This window comes from Vidua macroura, chromosome 1 (genome assembly GCF_024509145.1).
Source record: "Vidua macroura isolate BioBank_ID:100142 chromosome 1, ASM2450914v1, whole genome shotgun sequence".
Classification (NCBI taxonomy): Eukaryota; Metazoa; Chordata; class Aves; order Passeriformes; family Viduidae; genus Vidua; species Vidua macroura.
Window position 1 is genome coordinate 41,654,710 of NC_071571.1, and position 26,097 is coordinate 41,680,806.

The 26,097-nt window shown below is 39.1% G+C and overlaps 1 protein-coding gene across 3 annotated transcripts in view; it reads right to left on the bottom strand.

The window, feature by feature from the left end:
- DYNC1LI1 (dynein cytoplasmic 1 light intermediate chain 1) overlaps positions 1-26,097 on the bottom strand; it is a 51,430-nt gene that overhangs the window by 24,990 nt on the left and 343 nt on the right. The window contains exon 1 of one of the 3 annotated variants that reach the window (XM_053998673.1): positions 14-258. The exons of the other annotated variants lie outside the window; for them this stretch is intronic. Coding sequence (XP_053854648.1) covers positions 14-180 — 167 coding nt within the window. The 5' untranslated portion in view covers positions 181-258. Of the gene's footprint in view, positions 1-13; positions 259-26,097 lie in introns of those variants that run through there. 3 annotated transcript variants of the gene reach the window in all.

Consider the following 26,097-nt stretch of genomic DNA (forward strand, 5'->3'; position numbering starts at 1 on the left):
GGCGGGCACTCACCAGAGGTTCTGCCCATCGTCCTCATCGCCCGCCCGCAGCTCCGCGTTGTTATTGTTGGCCGTGGCCGTAGAAGCGGCGGAGGAAGCAGAGGAAAAGCTGGCAGCCGAGCCGAGCCCGGAAGAAGAAGAGGAGCCGAAGGAGCCAGCTCTCCCCACCGCCGCCGCCATCTTCGCTGCTGCCTCCTCCTCCCTCCCCTGCCCCGCCGCCTCCCCGGGACGCGGAGCGGGCGGCGGCGCCGCGGCGCCGGCGGGGACCCGGATGTTGGGGGGGCGGGGCCGGGGCGGGGGCAGCGGCGCTCCGGCCGCTCCCCTCGGCCTCTCCCCTCAGCCGCGTCCCGCAGCCGCCCGGCGCAGCAGCGAGCGGCTCCCGGCCCGGCTGCGGTTGGCACCGCTCCCCCGTGCGAGGTGTTGCCATGGGCGGGGGTCTGCGCCGTGCCGCTGGCTCCCCGGGCAGCCCCGGCCCTGCAGGAAGCACCTCTCGTCCAAGAGAAGTAAGTGCGGCTCAGGGGCAAGATATGCCTTTTGGCGAGGACAGAGAGGCCTCGTTACTTGGTCTTCCTTCACGAGTATCGCTTGAGAATTCGGAAAAGATGGGTCACATCACCATCATTTTAACAGCTTGACTTTGGCTAGAAGTTCCAGAAGAAGCAAGTGTGCCAACCCTCTCCTTATACGTTTCCTAGGGTAACACAAAAATGGTGGTAAATTCTGTAAAAGTTCAATGGATGAGTTTTGTCCCTTAAGGGGAATTCAGGGAAAACCTAACGCAGGGGATGTTTCCTTGTGTCCCCCCTTTTAAACAAAGGATGCATGTTCCCAGAGACTCTGGCCGTGCGGAAAGGTATTGGCTGTATTAGCGACTTATGTGTGCCAGCAGTTTGTACTTTTATTTTTCTTGCTGTTGTATTGATTTTTTTTTTCCCCGGAAAACACTGATTTTAAGTAGTATTTTGAAACAGGGAAAAAAAAATCTGTTTTTCATAGCCATGTGTTTCTCTCAGTGGCTCTCTGTTGCTTTGCAACCCAAAATACAGACGTTTCTTTCACGTTTGTTGTTTTATTAGGGACCAGCTGTTGTAACGTGGAGGTCACCATTCATGAAAGTGTATTTCTTTCAGGTACTTCAGGTATAAAATAAGTGAAATGATGGTAGCCATATGCTGAATTGGAGGTATCTGTCACAGAAGATGCACAGTTATTGATCAGAAGTATTTTGTCATGGACAGAATGTAGGTGCAGAAGACTTCCAAAGTTTTGATGTTGATGCATTATCTGGTAAACGGGGACCACTGAATAGATGAATGCTGCTGAAAAGCTGCCAAGAAAAAAAACCTTTCTGCATGACCACCCTGCAAGGCCTCCTTATTGCCTGCTGTAAACTGCCTTCACCTGTTATCTCTGGTTTTCATCATTGTTGGGTCAACTGACTTAAATCACAGAAATACAGAAAAATTGATGTTTGAAATGGCTGAATAATGCTGCTAATTTAATGAGCTGAAGCAGCTTGTGGGAAGTGTTTGGCAAGCAGCAGAGCCAATACAGAGGGTGGAGAACAGAATTGACCAGAGAGTAAGGGGAAAAGAAGGGTAAAGTTTGAATTTGGAAAGAGTGGGATGGGAATGCTTTTTCAGTGACAATAAACAGATCAGCTCAGCTGCAGGTTGAGCTCATGTTCTAAGAGAAAGGGGAGAATACACATAGAAGGCCAACAGATTCTGGAATACATTTCCTAAAAGAAACAACTTCATAGAGTTCAAACTTCAGCCATCTACTTTAATCAAAAGGTATAACATTGCTTTTAATATAAAATGAGAAATGGATTGCTGTTTATCCTGGTGTATGGATTTTAGATTTTTGTGAAACTTTATTAAAAAAGGGAAGATCACTGAAATTTGATTAATTAGCTTTAAACACCTCACTTGCAGAGGCACTGAAAGTAAGGAGAGTTTTAAACTACTTAATGTTGCTTGTTATTTTAAATTATGTTCTTTATAATATTGTTCATATGTGAACTATATTCAATTGAGATATGTAAATAATATAACCCTACGACTTTTTTTGAAGTTAGAATGTAGATGACAGAAGTAATATTTAAATATGTGAAAGTAGCAGAAAATAAAAAGCTACAAGGAAGAATGATGATAATAAAAGCTTGCTCCTTTCTGCTGAGTTAGGATCATATTGATGTTGAGAAAAGATAGTGCAATTTTCCAGATTTTTTACTGTTATAGAGGCTAATATTGCTATCTGGAAAAAAAAAAAAAAACAACAAACCCTGGTAATTATAAAGCTAACAAGGATTATTCACAGTGAAAGAGAGACCACCTCTTTTCTTTCTCCCTCCTCCTTCCCCTGACATCCATTCATTCTGGAGTATTTTTAAGGTGGCTGTCACTGCCTCATCCTCTTGTCATGGAGGATTTTGCTGTGTACCTGTGAAGGGATATGTATAGTTAAAATTCCCTGAGGATTGACTTAGCAGATTGTCACACATGAAGTTTTGATGATGGTTGTGTGATGTGTTTTCTACCTTTAGCAGAAGGCATCCCCCTCCTCCCATTCTGCCCCCTCTCCATTTTATTTTTGTCTCGAGAGCTGCGGAGGAGAAAGTGAAAATGGAAATGCTTGGTCATCATGCTCTCAGGTTAGGTTACAAAAAAATCAGGATGGAAGCAAAAACGTTGAGAGAATCAAGCCTTCATCAACTGCAGTATGCTGATAGAGGATCCCAATTAAATTATTCATAGAGTTAGCTGTACAGCATGATAGGAAGAGGTAATTTAGGAAAGCTACTATGAAGCAACCTTAGAAAAGCAGGGGGAAATCAGTAATACATTTTTTCCTTTCCTACCCTGTGAAATAACTTTCTGTCTGCCAAAATTATCTTGTAAATGTATAGTAAAAAACACTCCATGTAGCATTTTCAAATAGCTGGGAACAGGAATGGATGCCTAGCAAACATTGAAGCCTCATTTTCTTCTACTTCACCCAACCTGTTGCTATTTAGCCAAGGACATTAAATAGAAGACCTTACCTGCTATCAAAATGTAAGTGTTGAAGTTAAAGTTTTTGATTTGATACTATGTTATACTCAGTGGCTGTTACACTTACAGAGATAGGTATGCCTATCCAATACAAAGGTAATGACGAAACTGGTCCCTCAACTATGCTGAGAAATAACATTTTTTCAGCTGATGATTGTTACAACCATTCTAACTGGAAGCAGCACTGCCAACGGCTTAACTACACACATGCACAAGAGTAAACTAAATGCAGCAGCATCTCACTGGTGAAATAATGTAATTTCCTAATACAGGCAAGCTGTCCATCCCTCTGTGAGCTGCCCTGGGGTGATGCTGAAGAGCAGACTCTGGGAGGGAGCCAGCTGTGTCAGCTGTGCTGTGCTGACCAAGGAGGCACCAACAGGGAGACACCACCTGTGTACATCTGGCTGGTGATCCTGGGAGTGGAGTCTCGCTTTTTCTCACACTCTGTGCCTTTTCACTTTCTCATGTGTTTTGACTCTCTTGTGCTTGCTCTTAACAGGAGGCTCCTTGTTGCCTGTCTTTCTTCACTTAAAAACTTTTGTCTGAGTTAGCAGTGTATGAAATCCAAAAAGTAATGGTGCAGCTTCCCTGTCTGCATCTATTGTCAATGGCCAAATACTATAAAATTGGTTGCAAATTTAGAAGGCATTTTTTTCATAAGCCTGTGGAAATGAATTGTTATAGTTCAATTACATTTAAAAGATCCATTTTGAGTTCTTAAAGAGATGTTTGCCTTTAAGGCAAAACTGGCTTCTTAGCAATGTTGACCTTGTTGTTGAAATCAGAATTATAGAGGTCACTGTGCTCAATACATGCTTGTAGTTTGCTGTGCAAAAAGCTTTATTTTGGAAAGGCAGCAATGAAGAAGCAGAATACATAAAATTTCCAAAAAGATGTTTTGTTGCCTTTGCCTGCAATGTATTCAAAAATATAAAACTAAGTCTTTAAAAGAGACACAGGGTGATTTGTCATTATTTGCTGATCAGAATTTGTGTGTAGTTAATATTCAGAAAGCATTCATGAAGTCGGTAATGATTTTTGAAAGTGGATTTTTTTAGTATTAATAGCCAGTCACCTGAAACTTAATCTTGAAAGTGAATTACTGATCTTGTTTACAACATTCAAGTTATTCTGTCAAGAAATGAAAAAAATACTGTATGATTTACCTGAATAGTTGCAATAGCACAATTTGCAAATGGATTACTTTAGCACAGAATTAATATTTTAATCTGTATGCTGAAATTTGTTAATACTTAAGGATAACAAACATGTCTCAGAAGCCTTACTGGGTTTAATCCTAAGAAATACAAGACTCTGACCAGTTTTGTGTATCACATTTCTATTTTTCACTTGACCAATAAATCTTGTTATTCATCCAGTTATGGTTTGTGCTGGTTGGGAACATAAGCTCTGCAGACTGTGCAGCCATATACCACTTAGTTCTAAATTTATTTTCTACATGCTGCACTGTAAATTTTTAAGAATGGTCAGGACTAGCTAACTGTGAAGCAGTATATTATGGCCTGCTGAAAAGGAGACAAAAACTGTTTTATTTCAATGTTTGATTTTTGTATATAAATTTGTTACCAGAGCATCTTAAGCATATGTTTAAGTACACCCTTAAAATTACTTGGAATCAGTGGGATTTAAAATGTGCTTTGCATGTCTCATTGATGATTAAAAATATGTGCTTACTATGAATATATAGATGATGCATAACTATGGAGAGTCTGATCAGCCAAGATCTAAATGTCCTTGTTTTCCACTGGGAGACCAGGTACATTCCCTCTCAAGGCACATTCAGCTCTTTCAGGGCAACATGGTGTAAGTACAATTGTTCCATTGGTTTGAGGAGGATAATTTCTTCCAAGAGAGAAATGTCTCAGGTTTGGTTAGTTGGTTTGGTTATTTAATACAATACTGTTTATTCAGAAAAAAATATATATGGATTAATAATTTTTCAGATTAATGTAGAGGCAGTCAGCAGTAGGCACTTCCTTGTGTTTTATTTAAAATTCTGCCTTTTCAGGGACTTCTTTACCTCAGGGAGCTGAATGACTGTCTCTCAAGTAGCTGGTTTTATTTATAATGGCTTTTTGGTTGCCAGATGGCATGGCTACTTGGATGGGCTAACATAAAATAAGGATGTGTTTGTGGTGTGGCACCAACTTTATGCATGTTGTCTCAAGGTATCCGTGAAGATTTTTGTGTTTGCTCTGTCTTCAGTAGGAATAAGATATCTTCCATTTACTGCAAAATGTAATGTGCTCAATTTTTTCCCTTTCACAGTCTAGTCTTTGAAGCCCTACAGAGTTCAAATATATATGTACTTCCTTAAACTACTGGATTAGAAATCACAATTTTAACTAAGGGGTATGTTGTTTCATATGTTAGAGGAGGATATTATTTTTCATATTACTCTTGATGTGAAAATCTTTGAGGATTATGTCTTTTCAATAAAATTGCCTGGTAAAATCATCCTCCTCCTCAGAACTGTATAAATGGATGACTTTGGTTAGTATAATCAAGTTATGAATGTGTGACTAACCTGTACAGTGCTCTCTGTGAATTGGTAGAAAAACGTAGCCCAAACAGAGAATAAACAAAAAATTGACCATATGGGAAACTGCCATAGAATAGCCTTAAAATGTCTTAGGATGTCTAACAGAAAACAAAAAAAAGTTAATATGATAAGAAGCGAAATACTGGCAATGAGAGTTGAGAGTTCTCACTTGAAAGCAAAACTAAATGAAATAATACATTCAGTAAAGAGAATTATGAAGGTTCTTTAGCATGGAAGGAGGCCTGATTGTTTTGGGGTTTTTTTGGCTTTTGTTTAAGTCCTGGCGAGATCTATCCTTATGTTGTATTAAGAGATGTGATGCACAAAAACAAGGAGCAGAACTGCCTGCAGAGTGCCAAGAATATGTGTTGTTGAGACACATTTTAACACATAAGGCAACATTTGAAGAATAGGGGAGGGGCATGCCATGGCATGAGGGTGGAGCCTCAGATCTCAGCACAAGGCTTTTGTAGCTGTCCTTGAGATAAACAGAGCAATGGGACAGAGCCATGATGGCCCTTTGCCTGACTGGTTAAAAATAAGCACTGTACACACTTTGTGTGCATTTCTCCCTTGAATGTGTGGGAAGAGAGAAAAAGCCACACAGAAACAGATGCTCTGTTCTTGTCCTGTTCATGGCACCCTCCCAGGTTCTTATCCCTGCCCTTTGCTCAGTGATGCCACACTTGAGGGAAAGGCCTCTGTTTGATTCTTAATCCCTATAGGATGGGAGCACATCTATGGATGGAGTTGAGGATTAACTGATATTTTTATAAATTTATTGACTCATAATAAAGGAATAAATATTTCATCTTGTGGACCATAAAAACAATTTCTCATTACTTTGGAAAGAATCTTGACAGGATGAAGAAAAAGGATCAAATTTTAATTTGGGGAAGTACTATTCTATGAAACTGATTCACAGCAAATATACCTGAGTGAGTAAAATACCAAAGAAAAGCAAGGAAAGAAAATTTCTTGATTTATTCAACATTACATGTTTTCTAAGGCAATCAGGGTGGGTTTTTTCTCCCAAAAAACTATAGTTGTCCAGCATTCTGTTTGTCACTGGGGCTTCCTGTGTTTGGTTAACTTTTTTTTCTCTAAATTCTTTGCAAACTGCCAATGCAGCATCTATCTTTAAGATGAAAATTTGCTAACACTTGACTGTATGAATACAATGAAAGTATTTCAGCTAAGTACTCTGAAGATTTTGAAATTATTATTGATATTTATTAATGCAGTGTTCCATGTTTTGGGAAGAGATCAAGGTCAGTTGAAGCATTTGTCTGGCTCACATCACATTACATTGATTGCATCTGAAATCCAGTTGCTTTGTTTTGCCTTTGGACAGGTGTTCAGAAGGTTCGTCAGGAATGTTAAGGCTGTGTTAGGTAGGTATATGGGCACATCATGGGGCTGATTCTTCCCTTGACTTGAACTAAATCAAGTGAAACCCCTGTTAAGCCAGAGGTATTGCAACAAAGCAAAATGGGCATGAAAGGATAGTCAAACGCAGGCTGTTTCCTGCAGGCTGTTTCCTCATATTTATTCATTTCTTCAGTGTGTGAGGAACACAGCAGCCAGGTACAGTGGCAATAGGACATTAGGATGGCAGAAAGGGAGTGAGGAAGTACCCACAGTCCTGTTTCCCCTGCTAAGCAAACAGATATTTCTAATTACATAGTCTGATTTGAGATATGTGTTACAGATTTTCAAAATATATGTTAGAGTATGAATTACTGTAAGGTAAACATTGTATGGTTTCATATTGGGGTAAATACATGTAGGCTGTATATTCAACTTCAGTAGTATTTTGCTTGCTTTCTTAAGAATAAATATGCATACACAGCTATTATGTGGTGATATTCAATAACTAAATTTCTGCAGAAGGCCACACATTTAAAAAAATATCTTCATTTTAAATGTTTTTCTGTGTGTCCTTTCTCTTAAGCTATTTTGTCTTTCACAGCTCTTTCTTATTCATCTGTAAAACTTGAATGCCCCTCATCCTCCCACCCACCAATTCACTCTGGACCATTTAGGTCCTGGAGCTTCTGATATTGTGGCACTTGGAGACATGATTTAGTGTCAGTGTTAGGTAGATGGTTGGACTCAATGATCTTGGAGGTCTTTTCCCACCCAAGTGATTCCATGATACTGTTTTTCATTCTCTCTGTGATAAAACTCTTTTTATGGTATCCCTGTGTTTTGGAGCCCTTTTATGTCTTCAAAAACCTTTTTTTTTTTTGATGTTTATGTTGATTTTTGTGTTGGTCTTTCCTTCGTGCTTGTGTCAGGATAGAATCCATTGCCTAAGCAATATCTCTCATTCCCACTCCTAGACCCCCGCCCTTCCTGAATTCAGAAGTGCTGATACGACAGTGAAGCACTCAGTGAGATAAGTGGTGGATTTCCTGAAACTGTGTTCTCTGTGCAGTGTCTATTAGTAGGAATGACTTGCAGCAACAAATCTGCAGGATGGAACAGAGCCAGAGAAACCATGAGGAGTGAATGGTGTCCAGGTTACCTAAGCAAATTGGATTGTAAAGGGGAAAGATTGGAATGTGTGAGAAATTAAGATAGGCTGCTCTTAAAAAGTGCAGAACCATTGTCAAGTGTTCTGTCAAATCTTGATTTCCTACTGTTTTAACTGTATTTCTTCCCTTCTCAGGTATCTCTTAGGAACTTGGTGATGGTGATGTCAGTTATATATATTAAGATACTTAATATAGTAATGTCACTACCATATTAAGATATTTCTTCCAAAACTATAAGAAGTCATGTCATTCTCATAAGAGAATTGTCACTAAGCTTCAGAGTCATTGTAGTGACTTGCAGGGCTCAGCATTCCAGCAAAGCCCTTAGTGCAAATGCTGAAAATCTTTTGCATTTGCGTGTCAAAAGTTATCATAGACTTTGAGATGCATGGAAAAACTGGAGTCTGTTTCATGCGAATATTGCATTCCAGAAAAGCAAATCAGTACAGAGTCAGTGAGGAGAAAGAGCTTGGTGATCCATGGGATTGGAAGTGTACAGTGTGAAACTAGGGGCGTAATTACAGTACACAGTGAAGTATAGTACATAAATAATTGATCTAACCACCACTCAACTGTTTCCAGAAGTGAATTAGTGCAGCCACCTTAGTTTGGCTCTGAATGCATGCTGAGGAAGACTGGCTGTCTCAGTGACAGGGCACATTGGCCTGAAAGGAATGTGCTAACCTATCTGCACAGCTCTTGGGACCAGGGCAATGCGGGTGTAGAATGTCTGCAGTGTCTCTGCTCTGACAGGCCTGGTGTCACAGCCAGCTGGGGCCTCTTTACATTGCATACTGCGGTAGGAGAGATGTGCTGTGAAAGGGCTTGCCTCAATGAGCCAAGCTAAACGAGTATTAACAGATGATATAATTTCCTTCTCGAATGCACCATCACAGAGGTAAATGTCTCTTGAAGCCAAGGAACTGTGTTAGTAGAAGAGCATAAGTCATAAACTGACTAGGAATACACTGACTCTAAAAATCAAACAGAATTTTCTGTCAGAGAAGAGACACTTTGAGACTGCCATCTGATAGAATAGTTACTAAAGGGATTTTGGTCAGTTTCTGAAATAAATTAAGTGATACAACTGCAAGTGTAAGAGTACTTGCAGTGATTTAGGAGTTCCCTTCTAGTCCTATGTTCATATGTCTCACAATTCTGTTCAAGCATCAGAGTCAACAATAAATCCCACAATTGACTCATCTGGGAAGAGCAGGGTCCTAATTATAACCTTGTGGAGTAATATCCTGCTCTTCTCTTTCATGTAGCTGTTACCTACATATATTTCAACTATATTTCAGTTAACACAGTTGAGATGTGAAAGTAGTGGTTTGTCTGGTAGCCAGAATATATAGCCTTAAAAATGTGTAGGAAATTAGGCTGCTTCAGTTGGACAGTTAATGAAGCAGTTTTGTTCTATCGTTATTCTTTTTAAGTAGCAGTGATAGAAGCAGGGAGTTCTTGGCCAAATTTCTTGTAACAATATACCAAACAATATACATCATGATTTCAGTCATTCTAGTCATGAGGACCTGAGAACTGCTGAATTCAGCCAGATGAAAAGTCTACCTAACCTAGTAAGTAGATACTTATGGGAAAAGTGTCCAGAGGCAGTCATGCTTACAGTGATTTTTCCATCATGCTTTTCAGGCCTTCAGTGACTAGGAGACTCTTTTGTTTAACAGTTACTGCTGACCTACTGAATAGAACTGCTGAATCAATGAAGTCATGATTTTTCTGGTCTATGTACAGTTTGTGCCTCACAATATCTAATGAAAGTTAGTTTATTAATAAAAAAAAAAAAAGGCATGCCTTCCCATATTTATGTTGTGAAAACTAGTGAATAACTGTTACCAGGTCACCTTTTGAATAGTCATTACTTGATACATTGCTCTCATATTTGTCTCTAGATGTTTTTCTAATTCTATCATGATGTTTTTGATAATGAAATTACTAAAGCTCCATATAGGATTCATAATTTGTTTGTGGCCTGAGTGTTTACAGGGCATATTTTTCATGTTTTTCTCTGTTATTTTTTAAATAAATCCCAGGTATGTTTGTTCCTTTAAGCACCAGATGTTTTCAGATTTCTTTCCTGGTGATACTAACACCCCATATATATACACATATATGTGTATTTTCTCTTCCCTTCTTGATGTGCATTGCACTTAATGACACTGAATAGCCTCTGGCATTTTATCACCCATTCAGTATTGAACCACCTCCAAAGCTTTTCATAGCCAGTCCTAGATTTCCTCAGCCTAATAGTTTTGTGTAATCTGAGTTTTTTCCCCTTTGTCTTATTATGTGTGTTCTTTTTCACAGTGTTTATGAATATATTGAAGGCCCACATCTGTCAGCTGAGCCTAAGTCAGTGAATCCTGAAATAGAATACAAGCAATATAGAATATGACCTTTAAAATTAATTCAGCCTTTTTTCTTCTTACTAAAATGAATTGTACAGTTTTAGTTTTATTATTTATTTATTACATAAGTAGATGTATTTATAATTTGTTTTCACAATGCAGTTCTGCTTTTCAAAGCACTTATAGGATAATAGAAATAGAAGACAAGAGAAATTCACTGCTTTCTGATAAATATCACACGTTAACATTAATGATGAACATTTTATTTCATATTTCACTCTATGGGATTCTTGCACACACAACTTAGGGTAATTGTCAGGAAGGAACTATATAAAAGAATCTGTTATTTTAATTTTTTAGATGTAAAGATTGACTGTCTACAATTTCCTATTGGCTTAATCCACTATACGTACTTATTAAGCTATGAATACCTGCAAATCCTTTAAAGGATTAACTGTATCTGCCTGCTAAGCTTTTCAAGACAGTTAAAAATAACTGCAGGCTGATTCTACTGACACACTAAAAATTGGAACTGCTCTACATTTTGTGTTGTATTTGCTGCTGCTTTGACAGATGTGATACAGTCTGGAGGTACTTAAACCTTCTGTGCAGTTGGGTTGACCAAGTGCTCTCAATAACCCAGTTCTGACTAGCAGCTGTTTTCCCTTACAGCGAAAAGAGGATCAGCATTTGCTTTGTCTCATGAAAAATGCCAGTGACCAAGAACATACAAGCTGGACAAAGAAATTCAGCTTGATATCAATTTGTGAAATAAAGATGTCCTTCTCTGAAGAAAAGGCTTTGATTTATACAAGTGGTCTGCAGTGCAGTCCTTTCTGTTTGGTATGGCTTTTGCTGGCTGTACTCATTGACTTCAGAAAATGGGTCCCTTTTCCACATTTACAAAATTGTTATATTCTAATACAGTATAAGCATGTGTGCTGGATGCTGCTAGGTATTGTTAGGAAGGCAGCCAAATATATCATATTCATCATTATATCCATAAGTGGAAGCCTCACAGGGAATGCACAATTCCTCTCGATGGTCCGGAGAGTGCAGGAGACAGCAGCACATTAAAATCTGTAGTGCCTCTATTCCTGCTGGCTGTCAAGGAAGAAGAGTTGAACTTCACCATCTTCCTTGATCGAGGAAGTTAAATAGTGCAATATATAAAATGGAAACTTTGAGACAAGACTTTGCACTTTCTGTTGTCTTTTCAGGTATTTTCTCCTGCAAGTCTTGTACTGGTACAACAGAAATTTCTGGCTGCAAAAGGATACCATAAATGTTGGTATTTTCATGCTGTCAAAGGACAAGGTAGGACAGTGATTCTCTGCTACAGTGATTTCTACCTTCATTAACAGATTGTTTAGGTTCCTGCACAAAAAAAGCAGAAGCGCATATAACAGCTGAAACTGGTTCTCACACTTATAAGAGCTGAAGGAATGTAACATGGCATAAAGTTATTTCTGCCTTAAGTGATAGGCATCAGGCTAATTAATACTTAGCTGGGTGCATGAAACCTGCATTTGTTTAAAGCTGAAGGGGGAATATTGAAAACCAAATTCAGTCAGATGTAGGTACTCACAAGGGACAACTCTGTCAGCATTCCTTATAGTGAACTCTTGACTGTAAAACAATATATGAATATGAACTTGGGTTGGGGCTTGCCAGCCACCCTGTCAGAGTGTAAAGCACTGACACAAATGCAGAAGGAATATTGGATCCATCAGTGTAGATTCAGCCTTCAATCCCCAAAAGTATAGCTGCTAGAATTCTTTAGCTTAGCTAGTTGAAGAGCTAAGTAGTTGCTGATTAATTACTTATTATTATGCTATTTGGCAGTAGGAGGGCTGTAGATTTTCCTGCTCTTCTAAATACGTAAGCAAACTGCACAACCCAAGCTGAAGGTTCTAGCTCAGACACGATAAGCACTGTAACTCCATTAACATTAATATGTGCTAATTTATGTCTAAAATACGTATTTAAAATTGTGCTGAGGCAACTTCATACTGAGCTGTATCACACAATCACATTGTGCTTTTACTATTTCTAGCTAAAGGAAGTCGACAAAAAGTTGGGAGAGTTACATTTTAACCCCTTGTTCCAGTCAATGTCTGCCTGTGTGTGGCCCTGGTCTGCCTGAGGAGGTGCCATGGGTAAACAGATACATTGCTTGTGATACTTCAGTGTTTCTTAGAACTAATTGCAGAATTTCTACAGTGTCCCGTATTGCACTACTCAAGCAACAGATGCCACCTACCAGGTAGATTGTGTGGTTCTATTTATTTCAATACTGATTTTTTAAATTAAGCATATATTCCTTAATGTTTGGTTTTATCTGAACTTCACCACAAACTGTCAAGTTAAATTTTACTCAATGTGTATTTTTGGAGGGAGAAAATGGATTTGTACAAAATGCACTTCGTAACATAAACTATTTAGTATTTTGTTATGAAGAGAAGGTAGCATTCTTATGTTTTAAAAGAGAAATCTTGTGGAACCCAAGCTTGTCAAATTTTTGCCAGAAACTTGCTGGTTGCCTGCCAGCTCTCTACCCATCCACTTGGCAGGTGGCCCAGCCTTCCAAGAGCTGCAGCTGCCTCTGTGGCAGGGCTGGCAGCACTTGCAGGGCTGCAGGTCCCTGAGCAGGTGTCCAGATGGACTCGCTCCCAAAGGGTTCCTGTCACCTGGGGTGATGGACTGTGCCTCCTGGCGGGGCTGGAAGCTAAGGAACTTCCAGGCCTGGAAATGTTTTATCTTGTGCCAGCTTTTAGTAGTTCTTTAAGAAATTGTTTCATAAGTGGACATCCTATTTCTGTCACTAAGGAAGGCCTTGTACCTGAAAGCAGGGATGGATGCCTTTAACACATCACTTTGTAGCAGTCCTGCTTCTGAGGAAGGTTCATGAAGAAATGACACAAAATGCAGCAGCATGTCTAGAGGAATGTTGCTTTTTAAGTTGGAATTTGGCTTCTGAGATTAGCATTAGGTTTTGTTGAGGTTTTGTGCTTTCCTTTTATCTTAACAGACATTCTTGTTTGCGCCCCTAATATCTAATCTTATTTGAGTTTCAATCAGATATCAGCAATATCTTGTGTACTAACATGCAATTTTTAATCAGTTAAATATTCATGGTAGTTGATACAACCTTGGTATTAATAATGTATTGTGAAAGAACTGTAAGAATAAATAGAAGCTGATAAGCTTTATGCTGGTATGTACATGGTTGTTGACCTTAGAATTTTTTTATCCTATCTTTTCAGGGCTGAAAAAAGTACAATTTAAGAGCATGGAGCATTCTGAGGTGTGTAACTCTTTGTATCAAAGTAAGTGCCAACTCAGGTTAATAAATAATAAGTGCACAAAACAATTTTTCTTCCTTTTCCTGATTATTCTTTAATATTTTCCTGCATTTTGAATAGCTTGCTAAAAAACTTATCTTTCCTAATGGAACTCTATTCCAAAAATAAATCAATTACACAATAATAGGCTGGGTTAGAGAAGAATTATCTTTTTTGTTCCAGCTTTTGGTTGTAGATTGCTACTAGATGTCATGTAAATAAATCAATCTCAACTTTATTGAAGCTAAATAGTGATACTGAAAGACACATGTGAATATAATGAAGGAACTGTGATACACCAAATATTTTATAGACCATTATCTGGAGATACCTTTTTTATGACTGCCCTCAAGGAAATGGAATGAAGAATTTTTAATTAACATAGTACAGTAGATCATAAGAAAGTCTTGTAATTAATTTGGCAAATGGAGACAGTGATACAATAGAAGGTGATAATCTGATAAAATTTCTCCAGCTTAGTAACTTTTTCAGCAAATATGCTTAGTGATTTTACTTCAGACCTTGCCCCACTAAAGGCAGTAAGTCTATTCCTGAAGTTCTTAGTGGGGTAGAGGAACAGTTTCAGAGTCTAGGTGGACATTATTTTGGCTTATACAATGTTACTTCACAGTGCAGAGATGAAGGATTAAATAATGCCTTATTTAAGGAACCAATGACCTATCAAAATCAGTACAAAAAGGTGGGAGCGCTATAATTAAAAAAAAAAACAAAAAAACATTCCTCTCCTGTTCCTCAGCTAGTACAATATGTTGGAGTGTAGGTTGGCCTTATTGTGCATTTTTCAGATGCTTCCAAATAGCTGCCCAAAATTACACCAAGCTCAATTGATTTGCCCCTGTGCTACTGCAGCTTTATGTGTATTGAAAGCACGGGGGGTCTGTTAATAATAAAATTATAATGAAATCGAAATAAATCATACACTCTGTTTCTTGCTGACGTGATGACATGTAGTTTCTCTTTGATTTTATTACTCTTTTGCACTAGCCAATATAAAAATTTTGCCAACGTGTTTTTCACAACACTTACAGATTAATAACTGTACTTACTGATTAATAACACTTACTGATCAATAACTGCCTAACTCCATTTCTGCTTACAAACTTAATAATAACATGCTTACATAAAGTAGACTATGATGGTCACATCTTCAGCTACATCCTGGCATAGCTCCAACTGCATAGCTGTTGACTTCATGAGGATTTGGATACAAACTTAAAGTTAAGCCCATGCTTAACTGCTTTGTCAATCTGTCTCTCTCTCCAGCTCTCTTCCTGCTGTTATTATCATATAACATCTATGAAATTTAGTTATGCTGACATATGAATGAGTGTTCAGGTATTTCTGTACCCTCCGTGTACAAAAAATGTGGCTGATTCACTCTTGTTTCAAGCCTGAAGAAAAGACTGCACCCACTGTGACTTCCAGAGTGGTGTGAGCATGCGTGTGTATGTTTATCTGCTCTCTAAGGTCATGTGTGGGCCTCTCATCCAGCCAAAACTTCTGTAAAAAAGGAGACTACATTTCAGAATAAAACCTTCTCTGGGATTCCATGCCAAAATTCAGGCTTTTTGTAGCAGTTGTAAATTAAGTAATTTTTTGGTTTTTTCTTTAAATCATTTAGAGGTATCAATAACTTCATAAACATTTTTTCATTGTATTTAAAAACCTTTACAGCAAAATACTACATCAGTAATACTAGCAAAGATTTAGAAAGTGAGTTGTATAACTACTATTATATATCATCTCACATACAAACCAAAAGTTACTACACAAAGGACGGTATAATAAAATTATGACTGTAGGCAGTGGCTTTCATGAAGAGCGTAAGTTTTTCAAATACTTAATAAACTAAGATTTTTTACCAGAAATGTAACCTTGTGTTTATGTGATTTATGTGCATTCTTCCCCAAAACCGCATTCAGCTACAATAAGGTTTAGTTGGGCATTTATACGTGACCACATTTATTAATGTGATATTTGACTATCTAGAGAGCTGTGGATATATTTGAAAAGGTTTTATAACTGCTTTAATTATTGTAATAAATCAGAGCTAAGTGACAATATTGTCATAAATTAGAGGGAAAAAATATTTTAAGCACGCATTTCCTTAAATTCTATCTCCTAAAAAGTTGGACAGCATTTCTATGTATCTCTTCATAGTTTGGTATTTGCTAGATGTACTGTTGTTTCCCGTGGCATATGTGTTCTGTAAGGCAAGGGACAACAGAATCAAGAAATAAACATCTGACCATGTCACAAATCCAATTAACTCTGACAAGGGCTAGTAAAGTCAAGTGAATAACAAAGCACTGCTGTCTGGAAGCAGCTTTGCAGACAGTAGGACACCAGCTGGACGAAGCAAAAGTACTTCAGGCAGCTGAATTTTCTGCCTCCACTAAGACCATCTTATGCCCCGGTGAGGTCACAGCACTATAGCATTTTCAAGTGTCAGATCTCATCTCTTCACTGTTTCTAAGCGGCAGGGAGGAGGAGGAGGGAAGCATTCCCCTCACAGAATGTAAAATATGTGCTAATGTCATTACAAGGTAATGCAGTGAAGCAGAAACTGCAGCTACCATTGCACAGCGTTGGGTTATGACAGAAACCTCCAAGAGATTTTAGTGCAGCAATCGTTGGGCAGAAATCGTGGCGGTTTTCTAATCCCAAGGCCTGTGCATGTTCAAAGTAGCTCTTCTTTTTCTAGCTCTTGATGCATGTAGCTAACCAATGTCCCATTTAATAGAACTGAATGATTAAATGATTGCTTCACCGGTCTGCTGTGTTCATCCATGCTTGAGACTCAGAAATGTGGGGGAATTTCTCAGCTGGAGTATAGCAGTGTCAATCTAGAGACATTCCTTTGGCAAAGTTATTTTGGGTTTATCTTGAGAGGAGAATCCACTCCCTGACCATCTGACTGGAAATTGAAATTCTTCACTGCGTGTTTCCAGATAGAAAGGAAATACGTGCTCCATTTACTTTATCTGTGTAACCCAAACAACATAATGTTACCCTTGGAATCTTTTCTTGCTCTAACCTATTTCCCTGTCATCCAGTATCCTTAAGTAAAATGCTTTCCATTTACACTGTAGTAATGGAAGGAATCTTATACCCATATACAATAGTCAATATTTTTACTGTTAATTATCAGCATTGTTTGGAGCTCCTAATAACCTACTTTTCTAGTAGCCAGAAGAGTCAAATATGTAGTTTGTCAGCCTTAACATGGGTTATAAAACTGAAACAGATATTCTCAGCTTTGAGATGGAGGAAGGAATATTTCTTAGGAATCAACATGAGAATTGTGGTTAGCTCATAACTCACAGCTAGTTTGCAGCTGAAATTTCCTAACACTTTTCTAATATTTCTATTTAATTGAAACTAAAATTATATTAACTTCACCAAAATTTTCCAAAGGGAGATTTCTTTAGTTCAGAATAGGATTTCTGGGTTCTAGAAACCAGAAACAAATACACACAATGACTCAGTGATTAGGTTATTAAATTACTAGATTTAGAGTAGGAAACTGTTTCCCCTCTTCTAATTCTACATGTTTCTATGCATTGCATCTTTTGAATCTTCCCCCCCCACCACCACCCCCTGCAACTTAAAGAAATACTTGTTAATCTTGGAGTTGATCCCAATTTTCCTGATACTGAGAATTTAACACAGGGTGAGATGGGTAAATTGAAGTGTCAAGATGGTCTCTGAAATCAGAAAAAGGAGCAAGGAAAGAATAAAAATATGCAGGATTGTTTCTACAGAAAATTAAAAATTAAACATGTCATCATGCTTGTACATTTTTTTAACTGCATTGAAACTTGATCTTCTTGCTACAACTTTGGACACAAATAGAATTTAGCAAATGGAGATATGCTGTAAAAGCAGCACAGACATATGCTGACATATGATTACCATATGTCAGTCCACAGTGATTCTCAAGCTCCTGAGACATGTTTTGTTCTTTAAATAGTTTTTCCATCTTTTTAACATTTTGAAGCACATTGACTATTTTCATTATGCTTTTTTCCTTCTTCCTTTGAAGCCAGATGCATTTACAACTGATTTAGATTAGGCAGGAAGGACAGATAGAAAGAAGCTAAAATAGCTTTCAGAAATTACTACTGCAGTCAAATATATTTGGAAATTCAAGAGTCAACATGAACTATCGAAATAAAATAAAGTCTACATTAATCTTTATAAATAAAGAAAACATATGGGTTAGGATTTTTGTCCTGCATTCATCCAGGGTCAGATGCAGTATTTTGTTCCTGGGATGTAACACAGCAAGTTTAATTTAAAAACCAACAAAACTCCCTTTGTATTTAATCATATATCATTAAAACCTGAGGTTTTGACTTGAACTGGAGACTGTCTGAGTCAGAACCACACAGATTCACACAGAGACCTATAGTAGCTGCCAACAGGGTATTTCTGTTGCTTTTCACAACAAACAAACAAAAAAGGGATATCTCAATATGATCTTAAGATGTGCAGCATGAAGGCATTTAGATGCAAGTTTTACAGAGGCTTACAATTTTAGGCAAATAATAGGTAAACCCCCCTCCTATTTCTTAAAAAAAAAAAACAACTCCATCACTATAGACTTAACATCTTTCAACAAATTGTGTCACAGTCTTATGTTTCTAAGTTCCTAAAAGTTTTGGAGGAAAAAAAACACTTCCAATTTACTCAAATGCCTGTGAAAGCTTAAAAAAAATAAGGAAAAATAATGAGAACAAACATAAAAATTCTACTGCATACTGTTAAGGTAGAAAAATTACTGAACACATTTTGTGGCTTTTGCAACATCTCATGTAGGCTTTATCAACAAAATAATTTGTTTCTTTAGTGAAAAAAAATGCTTTATACTTCTCAAGAGAGAAATAATCTATTTCTGAATGTCTGGAGAAATGCTGAGAATAATAACTACAACAAAAAAGTCATTAGTAAGAATTTACTTTTTCAGTGCCTGGAGACATAATATAATTTCCTAATAAACTCCAGCCTCCTAGCTAGCAAACCAAAGACATCCAGTATTAGAGTTTCCTACTAAATATGCATATCAGCTTGGGCCAGCACAGGAAGAATTCTTAAGACTGGGCTGAAAGAACCAAACCTCAAAGCCTCTGATTCATCACAGGTACATTTGCTTTCTAGTTCTGTGTCTTAAAAAGGGTCAAAGCTCTGCAAGGTGGAAGGGCATAAAGTAGTGCTTGACACATTGGCCATAAACAAATATATCATGCAGACATCCTCCAGTTAGGAATAAATCAATTCCTGCTTGCACTAAAAGGCACTGATGTAATCACAAAATGTTTTAGAGACCTTTTATTCCTAACTGGGTAACACTGGAAATTTTGCCCCTCTGCTAGTTATAGATTGAGTCTTAGCATACTTTTATTGAAATAAAGGTACTCCAGCCAATTTGAGAGTTGAACTGGAATCCAAAGCTCTATAAGATTTGTGCTGGCCTTCTCTACTGGAAGGTAAACAACCCCAAATGTATGGTGATATGTGAATAGTTCTTCTCCCACAACCTCTTTGTTTGCCAGAGTAATTGTAATTGGGTGGGCAGATTTCTTCTGAATGACACTGGAAGAGAAAAATGAAAAAGACTATACAAAACCTTATTTTGTTTCTTATCCTAGGAAAGCCTTACATGGCACAATTTGGATGATCTCTGGACTTAAACCCATTACCAGAAAAAGATAATGATGCTGTTGTGAGACCCAAATGAAGGGACAACACATAATACCATATACAATTAAAACCAGAGGAGATTTTCAATGAGCAAAGAGGAGGTACATGATGGAGTTATTTACCAGGTACTATAACATGAAGAAAAGCAGAGCACCTCTTCTCAAAAGGGAATTACAGAAATTAATTGAGGATATTGTGGCATCATTCCTCTAAATCCCTTATGCTTCACAGTTCCCTGTTTCTCAGAGGTACCCCCTTGCTCTCAGAAGTTTTGCACCCACTTGTTCTCTTTCCACATGCCAACATCCTGTCCGTCTGTCTAAGTTTGTCTCCTAGGCTCAGCATCTCTATCTGACTGTGAACAAAGCTGTCACAGTGGTAAACACTGTCAGAAAGATATGCTGTCTCTTTTTTTTTTTTTTATGTGAAAGCAAGAGGTAAGAAGGGTGTACTCAAGGTGTTTTCCTGGCACTGCTACAGTGCCTGGAGGGCAACGGCTATTCCTCCTCCCCTGCGCCACCAAGCAATTCATGTTCCAGCACCAGAGTGAAGAGCACAATATGAAACTAGTAAAACAGTGTCACTCAGAACCTGGAGGAGTGAGAAAAGAGGGCTTTTGTCTGCCTGTGGAGTTTCACTGGTGTGAAACATATCTATGGGAGACAGGTGAAAGGGGAACTTGGTGCTTCTGAGAGCTCCCATGGTTGAGGAAGTTTTGTGAAAGAGCTTTTTTTCAGAGAGTTTCAAAATAGGTGATGATGATGTGCAGTACTGGGCCAATTCCCACCAGATGCAAAATAACTTCTGTGTGAGAATACAGTGGAGCTGTGAGGAACCTCAGCCCCTGCAGTTTACAGCTGTCAATCTGCTTCTACTGCTCTGAATGACTTGCTAAAGTAAGCACAGCCTCTGCTGGTTTATTCACTGAGCACAGACAGAACAAATACATGCAATGCACAATAATTTTCCAGGAAAATATGTTCCATAGCACTCTGAAAGTAAAAATACTGTATTTAAATGAGATTCACAGCAGCATGTTTTATTGACTTTGAGAGACAGATTCACAAAAAGAGGATTACCAAGCTGAGACTAATAGCTACATTCAACATACTCATGCTAGTTTACATTGTAAACAAGAATTCCACAGGCCCAGCAGAAAAGTACCTGGGGATGTTGGTTGACATCCTGCTGAACATGAGCCAGCAGTATTCCCAGGTGGCCAAGAAGGCCAATGGCATCCTGGCCTGTAAAAGAAATAGTATAGCCAGCAGGACCAGGGCAGTGATTGTCCCCCTGTGCTCAGCACCTCAAGTTCTGTGTTTAGTCTTTGGCCCCTCACTGCAAGATAGACATTGAGGTGCTGGAGCGTGTGCAGAGAAAGGCAACAAAGCTTATGAAGGGTCTGGAGCACAAGTCCTGTGAGGAGCAGATGAAGAAGCTGGGGGTGTTTAGCCTGGAGAAGAGGAGGCTCAGGGAGTACCTTATTGCTCTCCACAACCCGCTGTAAGAAGCTTGTAGCCAGGTGGAGGTCAGCCTCTTCTCCCAGGCAGCCAGTGGCAGGTACAGCATTGGTACAACCTGTTGCCCCTGGTGCTGGAGTCACCATCCCTGGAAATGTTCAAGAAATGACTGAATGTGTCACTAAGTGCTATGGTTTAGTTACATGGTGATGTTTGGCCACAGGTTGATCTTGAAGGTCTTTTCCAGCCTTAATGACTCTTTCTTAATGATCATTCCATATTTAAACATGCCTTGTTTTATTAGACAGTGCCACCTAGGGGGTAATTGCTTTTAAACTAGAGTGGCAAAGGAGAGGGAGCTTTATGAATAACATAGAAAGCATTTCTTCTATTAAATTCTCTTTTGGAATATACTAGGCAAACAAAGTGCTGCTGAGATTTTCATACTGTGGAATCTGGCAAAAACCTGTAATTTTCACAGTTCCCTTTGGAGCTGGCCATACTCTTTTCTCTCTTCCATAGCCTGGCAGTGATTGGGGATGCCACAAATCCTGATTTTCTCCTCTGCTAGACAGGTCTTGCTGGTATGATCAGTGGTGAGGTTATCTTCATCTCATTACAGCTGTAAGGCTGGCTAGGAGATTGCTGTATTGCTGGGTTTGGGTCTCCAAGGACTTGAAATAGAGCCCAAAAAGTTCGCTTTTTGAGGCCAAAAGCAGAGAGAAAACCCTGGTCTACTTCTACTTAATTTAGTCTCTAAAGAAAGGTAGTGTACAAGGCAGGAATGAGATGCTGAGAGCAGATATGTTTTATTCCTCCCGAAACTTCCCCCACTGTCCTTGAAATTACAAATTACAGTTGTCTCCTTTGGGCTTTTAACGATTTAACCTAGAAATGGGCAAAAGAATCTTAGAAAAAGAATCTTAGAAAAACTGCCCATCTCTGTACCATGTTTATTTTCTTCAGAATGAGATTTGTTTTAAAAGCCTGAATTGTGGTAATTTCTTTCCTGAAAAAACAAAATTCCAGGAGAGGTAATATTTTAGGAATGTTTTTTTTTTCCCCACACTTTTTTAATTCTCATAAATGGTATTTGATTTTATTCTGTATCTTCCACAGCAGATGGCGTGCCTGCCTCCCTGAGACCAGAGATCCCAAGCAGAATGCAAATGATACAAGAACCTCGTATAACGTAGAAACAATAGTACAATATAAGAAACAATTATGCAAGAAATCTGCTCCTCTTTCCTTAGATGAAATAGTGATGCTATCACAATATTTTTGAAGGAAAAATGTCAAAATTTTTGATTGCATGACTGTGTGTTTGAATTGTAATAAAGGGCAGGTCTCTTCCTTTCCTTTGGTAGCCTCCACACACATAAGCAATTGAGTATTAGTAAGAAGAGATTTTATTTAAGTTCCTTTTAAAAATAATCCATACTAAAAAAAAAAAAAAGGCCAGCTGATAAAAATTGCTTTGTCTGCTCCCTAGAAATGGAAAAAGATAAATTATTTTGGAACTACAAGCCACAGACATGGCAAAATGATGATGGAAGTTATACCAAAGCTTGTTGTAAGCACCCCTCAGGTAAACAAGTCCTGTGGTAAAATTATGGCTTGATGGATTGTCTTAGGTTGCAAGATGTGGCTGGGGGTGTGTATTCTATTGCCATCTGTTAGAGGTGGGGAAGTTATCTTCTGTTAATTGGGACATCTGTCAAAAACAGCTGGGACAGTTTTCTTTATCTCTTACATGACCAACCCTCTTTCCAGGGAGATATCTGCTGTTAATGGCCATTGAGTGTCACTGCATGACTGATAAAATTACATAATCCCATTGGGAGATGCTCCACCCAGGGGGAGGAGCCAAGCATTCCTACTTGGTTATAATCTGGGTTTGGAACACCACAAGCAGCTTTTTCCCACTAGATTCCCAGAGGAGCAGCTGTCTCCTCCACTAGATTCCCAGAGGAGCAGCTGTCTCCTCCACTAGATTCCCAGAGGAAGACCAGGTCCATCTACCACCACTGGACTGTCAGAGGAAAACTACACCCTTCTATATGAGCCACACCTGTCACTCCAGGAGAACTGCAGCCACCATTTAATGGGACTGCTACCAACACCCTGACCAACAGGGCGTCAGGTCGTATTCTGACTCTGTCAGTGTTTTTTTTTTTGTACTATCACATTTGTATTTTTAATTTTCCTAACAAAGAACTATTATTCCTATTCCCATATCTTTGCCCGAGAGCCCCTTAATTTAAAATTATAATAATTCGGAGGGAGGGGGTTTACATTTTCCATTTCAAAGGAGGCTCCTGCCTTCCTTAGCAGACACCTGTCTTTTCAAGCCAAGACATGGATAAAGCAAACTCTTACTGTCCTCTAGATGTCACGATGTGGAAGAGGAGCAGCTGGATACCAGGGCTGCCACACTTGAAGCTAAATAGGTTTTGACATGATCGTTAAAGAAAAGCTACAGTACGGCACGGCAAATTGACCGTGGTGCCCATCCTGATGTGACATGCTCTGGAGCAAGCAGGCTCCTGCTCAGGCACTGGGAATAAACACTGGACCAAGCCTGGGAGACAGGGACACGGACATTCACATCAGCTCCACACTGGCCATTCTGGCTTGGTCACTCAGCACAGACTTTTGGTGACTTCCTTGTTTTGATAAAATCAGAGAGAATATGCAGTTACATTTGCAGCATAGTGCTCTTCCCCTTATAGGTTTTATTTTGTACCAAAACAGCATGGTTTTTACATATATATACACATATAAATAAATAGAGTGGCAACATTAATAAATAATTACAATGTTAAATATATACACTTTAGGAGAACTTGCTATTGCAACTTTACTTGCAGGTACTCACAAATACACACAGGTCTTGTCCAACAGCTCTTTCATACAAAAGAAGATACAACAAATTCAGAGACTTGGAATAAGATATTTAAGAATAAGGATTGTGTGATTCTTTCATATATATGTATCTAAAAGAAAGCCTGAAGATGAGAGTTGAGTGAAGATGAATTGAAGAAGCAGTGATAAATAGTAAGTTATTAGACATAATTTGGAATATTCAGAACTTCAATTACAAAACAGAATAATCCTGCTCTTCAAATTCCTTAAATAAGCCTGTTCCTTTTCAGAATCCTTCATTACAGGGCCTTTCTCATGAAAAGCTGTGATTTAAAGGTGTTCAGAGCTGGTGTGTGTTAGAGTGCATTTTTTCCCAACTGTTTCCCTGTGTTAAATCTTTCCTTGCCTACAAACCTGACCTCTCTGAGGAGCCTGCTTCCACTAAAACCCTTTAGCTGTTGACTTCCTCAAGGACAACTTTTCTCTAATGTGCAAGAGGCATGCCATAGGTGCAGTGTACGTGAGACATTCTGGGCTGACTTGACAAATGTTGTCTGCTGGCAAAGAAACAAAAACTGTACAAGCTAAAGTCTCTTAATCAGAACTGAGTGTATCTATACTTGCTATCACAAGTTGAAAAACAAGGTGATGTTTAACAGGAATAAATGAAGAAGGAGTGGGAAATCTTGGAGAACCACATCTGGAGAAATAATAGAAGAAAGTGTTTCTATATCAACAGATAACTCTCACTGTGGAAACAGTGTCTGACAGGAACCCCACAGTGACACAGAAGAAGCACACGGTGCACATCCATGATGGCCATTAAGTGTAACTGTCCCTGTGTCTCTAGAGCCTGACTCCAAGGGATAGAGGCACAGGGAACCTATTGGTGCTTGAAGGGGACATCTCTGGGGTGCCTTCTAACCTCATCCTACTTCCTGTTGTAAATATAACTATGGGGGTTCAAAAGAGAACCCCCTAGCTGGCTCCTCTGCACTCATCCACAGAGTCTATGCCCAAGAGTCAGAACAAGAAGTGGCTGCTGAGCCTACCAAGACACATCATAGCAAAACTTAAGCAAATTTAAATGCTTAAATCCTATGTATAGCAAATCCAAGTAATCACAGAATCAAAGAATCCATTAGCTTGGAAAAGCCCTCTGAGATGAGAAAGTCCAGCCTACTGACTGAACAGCTGACTGAACACCAGCACATCAACCAGACTGTGGCCATGTCCAGTTGTTCCTTAAACACTTCCAGGGGCAGCAACTCCATCACCTCCTTGAGCAATCTATTCTAATATTTAATTGCTCTTCCCATGAAATTTGTCCTGATGTCCAACCTCCCCTGGTACAGCTTGAGGCTAGTTCTGTCACAGGTTGCCCAGGAGAAGAGCCTGACCTCCATTTCACTACATTCTCCTTTCAGGCAGTTGTAGAGAGTGATACGTTCACCCCTGAGCCTCCTTTTCTCCAGGCTAAACAACAACCCTGGCTCCCTTGGCTGCTCCTCGTTATCCTCTAGACCGTTAGTCAGCTTCACTGACTTTTGCTGGACCCACTGCAGTACCTTTATGTCATTCTGGAATTGAGGGGCCTGGAACTGGACACAAACACCCTAAGAATCTTTATTATTCATGACTATGCCAGTGCCATTTATCCCATGCCTGTTACTTTAATAAGAAATATAATAACGACCATTACAAAAGCTAGTTGGGGTCTTCAGTGTCATGAGGGTTTTGTCCCCCTACCCAGGCTTCAGGTGTCCAGTGCCCAAACAGCCACTTAGGAAGGAATGCGGGATGCAGGCACTGAACCTGCACTTACTGCCATTAATTAGCATGGTGAGAAGCACCCTTACAACACTTTAGATCATCCACCTGATAATCCACATAAACTAGAGAATACATTGAATGGAAGCCTCCAGGTCACCGCTATTGCTCCGGAAGGCATCACAGAATGGGTCAGGTTGGAAGGGACCACAGCAGGCAGCTGGTCCAACCTCCTTGCTCAAGCAAGACCATCCTGGAGACATTGCACAGGATTGTGTCCAGGGGGTTTTGAGTATCTCTGGTGACGGAGACTCCTCAGCCTCTCTGGACAATCTGTTAAGGTGCTCAGTCACCCACACAGTAAATAATTCATCTTCAAGTTCAGGTGAAACTTCCCATGGATGAG